The sequence below is a fragment of the Doryrhamphus excisus genome, linkage group LG12 (assembly GCF_037039965.1).
Source record: "Doryrhamphus excisus strain RoL-2023G ecotype Guam linkage group LG12, RoL_Dexc_Guam_v1.1, whole genome shotgun sequence".
NCBI lineage: Eukaryota > Metazoa > Chordata > Actinopteri > Syngnathiformes > Syngnathidae > Doryrhamphus > Doryrhamphus excisus.
The window spans coordinates 1,397,047-1,408,344 of NC_136368.1; the positions used below are offsets into that span (position 1 = coordinate 1,397,047).

Consider the following 11,298-nt stretch of genomic DNA (forward strand, 5'->3'; position numbering starts at 1 on the left):
TGAGCTTAGCTTGGCACACGTATTAATAGCAAGCCTAGCTAATAATGAAGGCCTTAATATGTTATATTAAAAACTAATAACTTGGCCCCCCGGGGGGCCCCATGGGGAGAATGTTAGAAAGAATTAAACATCTGCGGACATAAAGAGAATGAAGAAGAAGATGGTTAAAACTTGTAACAATTTTTGGCTAAGTTGAACTGGAGGCCTTAAACCAGGAGGGTCCAAAGTGCGGCACAGGGACCCTTTTTGGCCCAGAGCACGTTCTAAAGATGTCATTTAACAAGACAACTACAAAATAAAAAACAAAATATCAGCAGTAATTCTACAAGAATAAAGTCAAAATACGAAATAAAAAAGTTAATTCTAATGACAACGTTGAACTGGATATTGTTTTTAGGTCATATTAATGATGGAAAATTGAGAGTGGTAATTATGTTGTTGGCATAACAGCCCAAGCGAGGGACACAAGGTAACAGAAAAGTCATGATTCAGCACCTTAGCTGCTTTCATTAGAACTACATGGAACTGCTATTCAGTAATGAGAAAATGGTATTACACCATAAACAAACAAATGACGTTTCATCATGGCACAGAGTGAAATAAATAAATAAAAACACACATTTTGTGTGTGAGGAATAAACCTCTGAAATGCAAAACATTTATGGGTTAATTTTCGAGCATTAAGTGGACATGATGCCACTCTGAAAGTCGATTAATCACCTTCATTGTGTAATACCGCATTCAACCTGAAGGAGGCAGTAAAGCACCAATGAACCAGTCGAGACTACTTAAAACAAGGCGAAGAATCACTTCCGGTTTTAATTAACCTTTGATTTGTATTTTGGGGAGGTCAGGAAGTTACAAACTTCCAAGACTTTTGCCTTTCACGCGTCCCAAAAGATGTGAGTATTGTTTTGATGTCATGTATAGCCTATAAAAACGATCCTCTATCGGGTTTGTGTGAATTGTAGCTTACTTGCTAACAACAGGTGAAGTTTGGGGAGTGTTTTGCGTACACATACACATAAGCACACAATGTAATGGAAATTTATTATACGTACTTAGTTCCTGGGGACGTTGTAATGGCGGTCGCAATATCCATCAATTTATCTGTTTTCCATGCCGCTTATCATCACTAGGGTCGCGGGTAAGCTGCAGCCTATTTCAGCTGTCTTCCGGTGAGAGGCGGGGCACCGCCCCTAGACTGGTCGCCAGCCAATCGCAGGGCACATATATCCAGGTACTGGTCTTTGCTGTATGTACTGTGGACGCTGAGCCACTTAATGTGTAAGTGCTCGAGATGGGATTTTTGGCTCTTTGAGGAGAGCTTCCAAAGAGCCGTTCAAAAAAACTGGCTCATTTGGCTCATTTTTATATTAAGTTTTAAGTCATCGTGCACCACGTGGCGCGATGCTATTTGCAAATCTAATAAGCACCGCGCCGCTGGGCTGGGCTCCGAGTCGGTTCCCATCGTTCATGTTAATGAGCCGTTCAAAAGAGCCGGTTCGTTCGTGAACGTCACAACACTAGTAAGTGCGCCAATTGAAACACAGACGTTACCCACTTTATTACACCTTTGCTTTGCTTGTTTAAATGTATCACAGATTATTTGATTATTGATTAGTCAAGATACATTTTTGAGTATTACTGAAGTAGTGCCTACATGATAATACACCTTATAGTTGTATAAGTAAAAGTCAGCTTCTCTTTATTAGTGTCCATGTCTGAAAGTATTGAAACCCAATTATGTAACTTATGTACAAAAAAAAAAAATTCAACCCTTACAAATAAATAATGCATGTTTCTTGCAACTGTTGACTCTTATACATAAGGGTGTTGGTCTCTGGAGGCCACGCCCTCCAGCAAGACACGCTTTCAACCAATAAACACTTGAATTTTGAGTTTTCTAAAGAAAGTATTCCAACATTCATAATGAATGAAACAAAGCACAGATACACCGATGTCCTGTCTTTATTTTTCTCTGATTATTGAACCCCTTAAGGGCAGCATAAATATTTTACAGAGTGGCGGTTTGGTTATTTACAAGATTTAATCAGGTCACAATGTGGCGTGTCACGTGAAAGGGGTGTGGCCATGGAGTGTGGGTGGGGCCTTGCACCAACTCTGACCACGATGTACAGAATGATGTACCACAAAAAGGTAGCCTCCGTCGTGGCATGATGGCGGCATGGAGCGTACAGTACATGTTAATAAATAGCGAGACAGAAAGGAGCGCTTGTAACGTTACACATCCAAAAAGTAACACGAGATGAAGAGAAACCAGATCAAAGCTGCCGCCGACGGGATGCTGAAGTCTGCTCAGCAGACCTGTTGCAGATCGTCAAATAGGAGCGTGCAGTTTGACGATGCGTTACTTGGCGAGCGTGCGCGCGGTTAAACTACAGCCTTCAAATCACCAGGGAGTTTTAATTTTTAAATTCTACAGAGACACAGGGAGCGGAGCAGAATAAAGGCAAAGGCAGGAAATGGCATGAAGTGATTTACCGTTGCGTCAAAGCCACATTTAGACTGTCTGCCACCCTCCCCCGGGGTGCTTCTTCATTAAAAAAAAAAAAAAAAGTTGGGTTCCATTACAGAAGCACTGAATAATACATTGCGGTAAGATCTATGTGTGTGGGTGGGTCCAGAAAACCGTTAGGGCCACACCAAACCTTTCAAGCCTGAACTTTTAGTCCAAAGTTCTCGAGTAGTGTCTGTGACGCGACACAAAATCACAGCTTCAAACCTCTTGGGAATATTCTGGCATGCGGTACGGCACGCGGCATATCATGGCCGCTTAACGCGCTCTGATCGACGCTCCCGCCTGGTTATTGCGGCGGTGGCGTGCCTGCAGGGAGGAGACGCGGTGTCGCAATCACCCGTTGGCAAACCGCCGCCATCCTGTTGTTTATGGCCGCGTTATTGAGGCGGAAATTGAGTCGCATTCTGGGCCGTGTCTCAGCTGGAAGAAATGCTGTGGTGTTGTTGTGTTTCAGCTAAATTTGTTTGCCCTACGTTTATAGCTTCCCCATACAGGTCTATTATTTTCATTAACCCCCCCACCACCTCATTTATTTATTTTTTTTAAGCTTGAACACACCGAGACACTCATGCTAAGATGCAGTCATTCCGATGCATTTGCGGGCGTATTTTACACCCAAAAGACTTGAACGGCGTGCATCTATTTAGTGCCGAGTGAGGAGTGCGTTTGTGCGCATTAATTGGGTGTAAAAATAAGTTTGGGATACAGGAAGGTGTTTTTGTGCCACCATGCCACAGACGAAGGACGAGGGTGTAAAGAACGGGTTCAGGGGGTTGTGTTTGCTGTCCGTTTCGGAAAGGGGCGGGGATGTCCAGGAACAGCAAGCGTTTCAGATGGGAAGTTGAAAGGTGATGTCTACTTGAGCCTCCTTAGCCAGCGAGACGATTTCCGAAAGTCTGACAACCTATGAATGCACCACAAAGATAACACTTATGTAATATTACGTTATATTTGACCATGGACAATCAAAGAATTGTGTATTTGAGTGTGTACCATCTTGGCGGCTTCATCCAGGTCATCGCAGGCCAGGATTTTCAGTGGGCTAGCAGCAATCAGAGCTTTGGCGTCATCTACTCGTGTGCCTGCAACGACCAAAGAAGAAGAGTGACGGAAGCATTTCACTATACGCCGACGCCGTTACGGAAGGTTCAATGTTGGGAGGCCAGCAGGAAGAATCTTTTCTACCTTGTAGACGCACAACAATGGGGATCTTGAGGTCGAGGTCTTGCACAGCCATGATGATGCCCTGAGCGATGACGTCGCACCTCATGATGCCTCCGAAGATGTTGACTAGAATGGCCTGAACCTGAGACAAGCAAGAAAATTTCATGATCGGAATCGAGGGTCGTAGTGTCGGAATCGGGATCAAAACTGAAACTGTTCAAATTCAAACAATGCCCAGCATAGCTATAACGCCCGGGGCTTGTTCCAATCGCCGCAGCTTTTGAAAGGTTTGAGACAACGTGAGGCCTCAAGCAGTCTGAGATTTCATCATGGACATAGGGCCGGATGACAGACCAAGACAGTGGCTTCTGTTGGTTAGTACAGTCCTTGAAGCCAGGGTTCGTACTATGTTTGTTGGTAAATAGTAGCAATGTCATATTTGGTTCGGACAAATACAACTTTATGATGTTTTACCTCCAGGAATTCAGAAACTGGAGTTAAATCGAAATGTTGTAAAAACGTATCAATCCTGCTGCTTCACACAGTTCTTCTTACCTTCCTGTCGGAGGTGATGAGCTTGAAGGCCTCCGTCACCTGATGGGCTGTGGCTCCGCCCCCTACGTCTAGGAAGTTGGCAGGCGTGCCGCCGTGCAGCTTGATGATGTCCATGGTAGCCATCGCCAGTCCGGCTCCGTTGACTGCACGACACATAAGAACCTTATCTCACAATATTCGACAGTTCAAGTCCTTAGAAGCGACTAACTAACCCAGGCAGCCAATAGTTCCATCCAGGCCGATGTAGTTGAGGTCAGCCAAGGCCGCCTGCCGGTCTCGGGGGTCCTCCTGGGTCCAGTCCTGCAAGTCGAACACCTTCTTCTGGCGGTAGGCCGCATTGGAATCAAAGTTGATCTTTGCGTCCATGCACATCACTGTTGACGACAGACAAGAACGGCAACCTTGTTAGCGGCGGTCCCGCTCCGAGTGGCTCAGATTGGTCGCTAAGAGACTTGTACCAATGCCAGAGGAGTCCTCCACCATGGGGTTGATCTCCAGCATGGAGGCGTCGTACTTGATAAACACATTGTACAATTTGACCATGTTCTCCGCCGCTTCCTTCTGCAGTGCCGGCGGGAAGCCCATCTTCTGTGCGACCTTCAGCAAGAGCAAAGGGCAACAGCTTGACCCTGGAACACGTTCTTTTCCAATGCACACAAATGCTAAGCGGACCGGCATTGCAGACTGAGCGAGAATAAATGACTTGTGGGGTGTTTGAACAAAGCAGCCAGGGTACGTTCCTGCGTGTGAATGCTATTGATCGCAACAATGGAGGGAGCCATCTATTGGACTCTTCTTACAATCAGCATCTCTTGTGCTGACAGACGTATTGAGCGTGTGCTCTCACTATGACAACATCTACTCAATATGCAGGCCAAGGTCTACTGCAACACAAACCAACATGGTTTACAGGCACAGCGTGACAGTCGAAGAATGTGAATGAAAGCAAGGGTCGGTCTGCAGGCATAAGTAGAAATATAATTTGTACGGCGCCGTGGGAAGCGGCTTTCCATGCGAGCATTAAATCCCAATCGTTTGGGTACACAGAAGGACAAACACACACACAATTCCTCCCTTGATCTGCCGCCTCTTTTTCGATCTCGGGGCCCCCGGCCCACGCAGTGGGAGCATCTCCAGTTGTTTTTGTGACTGCCGTCATCTGCTATTGATCCCCACCTTGAGTGCCTGCTCCATCTTAATGCCCTCCACAATGTCGATGGGCTCCTTCACAATGGCGTCTGGGTTTTCCGCCGCCACATCTTCGATGTTGACGCCCCCCTGCGAGCTTCCAATCAACACGGGGCCCTGTGGCACAAATGAGCAGTAATGCAACAAAAACAAATAAATATTCGTGGTGTTAGGTAGTGATAGGTAGTTCATCTAAGTGTGGTAGTTATTACCTAACTTCATGAATGCTTTTCTGCTCATTGAACTATAAAGATCAATATGTGCAGCCCACGGCAGGTTCTTCATTCACATTTGCACGGGTGGAAATCTTTTGGAGCTGAATTTCAGTCAGCATATCAGTACGGGTTACATTGTGTTGTGCTGCCATCTAGTGGTGGTCGGGAGAACTGACAACTTGACTGTATTGGCCACCTCAAAAGTGTGTTTTCATGATTCCAAAAAAAGTCAAAACCAGGGATGGTCCCATCCTATTCTCAATCAGCATCTCGGGAGGTCTCTAAAGATGACAAAAAGGTTGGTCGCCCGGCGCCATCATCTCCATGATTTGAAGTGTTGGATTTGACAGTATGACATAATACTGCATAATACTATACTGTAAAGTCCAAGCTCTACACGCCAATGCTAATGCTAAGTCAATGTTCACTTGGTCTCGGGTTCAGGCCATGCGAGATGTAACATCATCTGTTATCTGGTATCGGTATCTCAATATTACTCATATTTGAGTAACCCTAAGTATAACAAAACCGAAGACCAGATGGCATCAGTTAGGTCTTGGCCGATAAACAACATTGCAGTATCGGAAAAATGAAAAAGTGTATCATGACATCCAGAGTAAAAAAAAAACAAAAAACTTCAGTTTGAGGTTGCTGAAGGTCTGAGTGTTCTTCACCTGGAAGGATCTCTCCATGGTGATGGCGAAGTAGTACTCCCTGCGCGGGTACCTGCGCTCGCAGATGAACACCTGGTTGCAGATGCGGCCCGCCTCCCCCGTCTGCTTGGTGTACAGCTTCCGGCCAATCATCTGCGACGAAATATCTCGCGCCTCCTCCGGCCTGGGACACACAGGAACGGTTGAGGAGTCAGAAACCAGAGCGTGGAATGACAAAAATGATGCAAGCACAGAAACACTTACGAGTAGACGATCCTGACTCCTCCCTTCAGTCCGCCCTCGAATGTGCCCTTCCCTCTGCCGCCCGCCAGGACCTGAGCTTTCACCACCAGATCCTTAGAACCTGCCACACACAGCAATGAGAATAAAACCACAATGGAGGACACGTGTCTTGTTTTTGTTTTCTTCACATTCTGGAAGCAACCATTCCATGTCCCACCAATCAACACTGCACTGTTTCTGGCTCCGCCTCTGTAAATATCCCACTGCTGATGGATGACAGTGGGTTGACACACGATACCGCTAAGACCAGGACGCCATGTTTGGCACTGGCTATTTAAGAAGTCCTCACGCTGAAAGGTCACTGCACACTTTTCAGCTGGCATCAGTACAAGTCATCGCACTTTCAGTTACTAGGATTTAGTTTACTAGTTTGCCTTGTACAACTGTACTCACTAGGCCAATCGTACGGTGCCTGTGTGAGCGCACGGCAGCCTTCCCCTCTTTTGGCACAATTGGGCGAGGTGGATTGGGGCCCGCCGCGATTCACACACACACAACGTAGCCGAGTGATACGACTGTAATGCGATCACTCTGAGCTTATTAATACTAACTGACACAGTTCACTATATAAAAAAAATAAAGATACTCCACATAATCCATCAGTCAAACCAAAAACGTGCACATGTGCGTGATAAAAACGTGTCATTTAATTCTAATATTAATTTTAATTTAATTCATTTAGTTCATTTAATTAGCGATAGCTCCTCTTGCAAAAATGAATGGCAGCTGCAACCTTGCACAAGATAAAAGAGATCCCTTGTTTTAAATGATTAATAATTACCTTTTTGTTTTAAATAGGAGATTAGATGGCGCTATCTGCAGAGGGAAAATAGTGAATCCAGCATAGGGTGCTTTGACAAGACGTGATACTGTGTAAGTACAATAATACTGTATGTCTTTAATTGTTCCTTTATGTATACAGCTGAATGTTGAATGCATTTTATAACTGAGGTACATTATAAGATTTAGAGTATATTTGTGTTTGCAAATATTCAGTGTAAGTGCAGGCAGGAGAGGGAAGGGAGTCGGACCCAAATCCTTCAAAAACAGCCTAGTATGAATTCAGCCCATGTGAGATTCCGTGTAGTTTGATGTTTGACTGACCGATCTGCTTGGCCACGGCGTAGGCCTCGTCCGAGGAGCTGGCTACCATGCCGGCCGGCACAGAAATGCCGGCGTCCTTCAGCAAGCCGATGCTCATGTATTCGTGCAGGGAGAGGTTCCTCTGCTGCTGCTGGAGGTGGGGGAGCTGCGTCTGGGAGCCATGGCCCCCAAACAGGCCAGTGGAACCTGCTAGAACCTGGAGAGGCCAGGACAGAGAGGGCATTCTTAACATGAGGGAAGAAGCTATGTGGCAGTCAGCACCCTGAATGTTATTTGCATTATAAGGTTAACATAGTCCTTCGGACAAGAGTCTCCTTCATACAGAAATCCCACACAAAACCTGTATGACAGAAAGACGTGTGGAAACTTGACTGAGGATGTGAGAATGCAAGACAGGAAGTGGAGCTGCTGTGGCAAGTGTGAATCATAGCAACACTGCACTGATTTTAATTGGTGACCAAAAACATTTGCGTTGTGTTCGTCGCATTACTTCAACTAATATTACAGCATGCTAAACAACAGAGGCTAGTGTCAATAAAACTACATTTGGAAGTTTAAGTTCAATAATTCTGCATCGGTGACGTACATTGTTCATGTTTTGCTTCCGTGTTTCTATTCAGCAGCTGACATATTTAGCTGTTGCAAGCGGAAGCTAAACACTGCTGCGGCAAACTTTGGGAGGACGAGCGAAGCGTCCTGGAGGTCACGGATATGTCAATTCGGTAGACATACAGCAACAAAAACACTGCACACACAAGCTAACAAATGCTTCTGTGTGCGTGTTAGCTGCTTCCAGGCGTAGCTAACGAAAGCTAGCTAGGCGCTAGTTTGCACATTAGCAATAATAACGGACTCTACTTATGCTAATGTCATATTTGACCCTGTCATTTCCCCCAAGTGCTGTGCCGGTCAGGGCGGCCGTAGCACCATCACTTCCATAGGCCCCTAAAGCAAGAACCTCCCGCTTTCATGTGGTCTAAGTCTCACCTTGGAAGCGGAGCTAATCGTGTTCCTGTGGCCTGAATTCCTCAGGCTCGCCGTCAAACGGCCGCAGATCAGGGACGTCGCCATGTCTGCTTCACAGGCGATGCCGAGTGCGCATGCGTTGGGAAGGGTGGCGGCAGCTGTGTTGTCTTTACCAAGGTGGGACTTTACAAGATGTGCTTCGAATGACGATTATCTTGATGTCAGATCAACCTCTTCACAGTGTCGTTCAAACCCAAACGTCTATTACAATAAAAAAACAGCAACTTACACATATACACTTTGGGTCAATATTTGGTTAATATTACATTTCGTTATGTCCGGAGTGTCCCTGAAGGTAGCACGGACTTTTGTTATATTTTTCTAGTTTATATTACGGAAACTATTTGTAGCAATTAAGTTACTTGCATACCTTCAATCAAATAAAATTTTCTTCTAAATATTGTATATTTTTTTTAGCCCATTGAGACTCTAAAATCAGGAAAAAAGCCAAAAGAAACAAACAAGAGAGTTTGCACTCAAAAAGAGCATAGCTTTTCAACTTTGATCTGTACTTGGGCACTTATTTCTCTTTCAGCTTTTCCGTGACTACTAACACACACTACAGTTACACACTGCCTGCTTCGATGACAACAAATTGAAATAATTGAGTTTAGTACATGATCTCAATCATTTGCTTGAGAAGCAACATCAAAATCTTGAGCACAGACCAAACAATAAACTACTCCAAAACTTTTTATTTACAAGTTTAAATGTACACACACGCACACAGAAGAGTCTTTCAGTCTGAGTCGCTGCTGCTGCTGGAAGAGTCCGTCGACATGGCCTCTACGTCGTCCTCGTTCTCCTTGTTGTGTCCCGGAGGTTCCAAACCGAAGTCATTGCCATGGTGCGGAGGCAGCATGCCAACAGAAAGATCAGACGACGGCCAGGGGTAGTGGGGCGTCAGGACATCTTAACGGGGAAGAGGAGAGGCAATATTGCAACATCACATTTGTTTTTATTAGTTTAATAAAAAAAACTACAAATTTCTACATAACTTTGTGAAAGGGTCAAGAGAATGCATATTAAATATAACTATACACATTTTTAAATCAAAATACCTGGCAACCTCCCAGCAGCGAGCGCATCACCAGGCAGATGTCCATTCACACCATTGGTAGGCAAGTTGGCCATGTGACCCAACATCCCGCTGCGCATCTCCAGGTCGGTGGGGTAAGGTCTCCGCGGGTCACCTGTCAAAAAACATGTGTTCTTTTTGACTGACAACCTCTAGTGTCAAGTGTTTGTGTTTGTCTGCTTCCTACCTGGGACCCAGTTGAGTGGGGCGCACACAGCATTACTGGCGCTGATTCTGTGAGCGTACTTGATGATCTCCTCTGAGGAGATACTTCCTGCGGAGAGTGACTTGTTAGTTTGATCGTACACACCCTGAGTGTGCCACACAGGTGGGCTCGCTGACCTTTCCTGGCTCTCTCAATGGACTTCAGCTTCTCTTTGGCCTGGTAAACTGCTGTCGCCTTTAAAAGACAAAGATGGGCAAATGTAGATTAAAGCAATGACGTCTGCATCATTTTGAGTCATGTCGATTATGAATTGTCAGTTATTAAATGGAGCATTCGCATTACAGTCATTTCTATGACTTGGCTACATTGCAAAACCTAACCTACCAGGCTAATGTAACAATTGTTTCATAGTACGAATGCGTGTTTGCATGAGAAATGGCAGAAATAGCAGTTTGCCCACCAGAATGTGTTCGGCCTCCTTCAACTGCTTCTGTAGTTGCTGGATGTCGCTGTCCCGCTTCTCCACCTCCTTCTCCAGAAGCTGCATCTCCTGGTGCACCTTTCCCTGCTGCTGGGCCACCTCCATCAGCTCCTGGAACTCACGGTCACGCTGCACTAGCAGCTCCAGGATCTTAGACCGACACAAATGCATATTGGAATAGCGGGCACAGAACGACTTCCTGTTTCTTCCCCTTGGGTTCATTAGAAATTCAAATAATGCTGGTAATAAATGCTGGTCCTCGTGTATGGACAGTAGGTACCTGAGTGTCCTCTCCGGGTTGTGGAAGTTTCTGACTACGGGACAAAGCCAACATCTCAATCAGCTCCCTGAAATGAAGAAATGGACACACTTAGCAAAACACCCAGTGAAAAACAATGAATGGAGAACTCCCAGCGGACCGATTCGCCAAACCAATATGACCAAATTATGGGTTTTAAACATCAACTAAAAGTCAGAGAGTTGTAATTTACCGTGATAAAACCTCCAGGTCATCCAAAACGCACAAGAGACGCTCTTTTGTTGACTTATCCGTCGCGGTAGCCGCCATTTTGCTTAAGCCACTTCCGTACTTAACCGGAAGCGGAAATGACGGCAGAGATAACGTCAGTGCGAACAAGGGATTGGAAAATTGTATATTTTGTAGATATTACATTAGTGCTAACCAAATATTCATTTTAAGTACGCATTTAAATAAGCATTTTATATATTTTTTAAATATTACTGATGTTGTCTCTGCAGTCCTCTACAGTAAACCTGCAGTCCTTTTACAATAAACCGAAGACGTTGTCAGCATTATGTTGGA

General features: G+C 45.1%; 2 protein-coding genes across 2 annotated transcripts; both read right to left on the minus strand.

The window, feature by feature from the left end:
- Positions 1–1,953: 1,953 nt before the first annotated feature.
- sucla2 (succinate-CoA ligase ADP-forming subunit beta) lies at positions 1,954–8,871 on the minus strand. The gene is made up of 11 exons (XM_058082963.2): positions 8,712–8,871; positions 7,725–7,920; positions 6,582–6,681; positions 6,339–6,501; positions 5,438–5,566; positions 4,720–4,858; positions 4,474–4,635; positions 4,262–4,404; positions 3,728–3,848; positions 3,536–3,624; positions 1,954–3,446 (listed from the first exon to the last, which is right to left on the minus strand). The coding sequence occupies exons 1-11, from the start codon at positions 8,793–8,795 to the stop codon at positions 3,372–3,374; spliced, it is 1,401 nt and encodes a 466-aa protein (XP_057938946.2). The 5' UTR covers positions 8,796–8,871; the 3' UTR covers positions 1,954–3,371.
- A 566-nt stretch (positions 8,872–9,437) lies between these two features.
- Positions 9,438–11,087, minus strand: med4 (mediator complex subunit 4). The gene is made up of 7 exons (XM_058082969.2): positions 10,967–11,087; positions 10,756–10,822; positions 10,455–10,625; positions 10,171–10,228; positions 10,016–10,102; positions 9,812–9,943; positions 9,438–9,662 (listed from the first exon to the last, which is right to left on the minus strand). Exons 1-7 carry the CDS (start codon positions 11,041–11,043, stop codon positions 9,490–9,492), a joined length of 765 nt encoding a protein of 254 aa, XP_057938952.2. The 5' UTR covers positions 11,044–11,087; the 3' UTR covers positions 9,438–9,489.
- Positions 11,088–11,298: the final 211 nt, after the last annotated feature.

What these genes read in the sequence shown, in the direction of transcription:
- med4 (XM_058082969.2), bottom strand. Translation starts at nt 11,043, where the DNA reads ATGGCGGCTACCGCGACGGATAAGTCAACAAAAGAGCGTCTCTTGTGC. An exon ending in CATTGAGAGAGCCAGGAAAG is followed by an intron (nt 10,103 to 10,170) that starts GTCAGCGAGCCC and finishes CACTCTCCGCAG; the next exon opens with GAAGTATCTCCTCAGAGGAG. An exon ending in CGCTGCTGGGAGGTTGCCAG is followed by an intron (nt 9,663 to 9,811) that starts GTATTTTGATTT and finishes TTCCCCGTTAAG; the next exon opens with ATGTCCTGACGCCCCACTAC.
- sucla2 (XM_058082963.2), bottom strand. Translation starts at nt 8,795, where the DNA reads ATGGCGACGTCCCTGATCTGCGGCCGTTTGACGGCGAGCCTGAGGAAT. An exon ending in AGATGGAGCAGGCACTCAAG is followed by an intron (nt 4,859 to 5,437) that starts GTGGGGATCAAT and finishes CTCTTGCTGAAG; the next exon opens with GTCGCACAGAAGATGGGCTT. An exon ending in TGGATGAAGCCGCCAAGATG is followed by an intron (nt 3,447 to 3,535) that starts GTACACACTCAA and finishes GTGCATTCATAG; the next exon opens with GTTGTCAGACTTTCGGAAAT.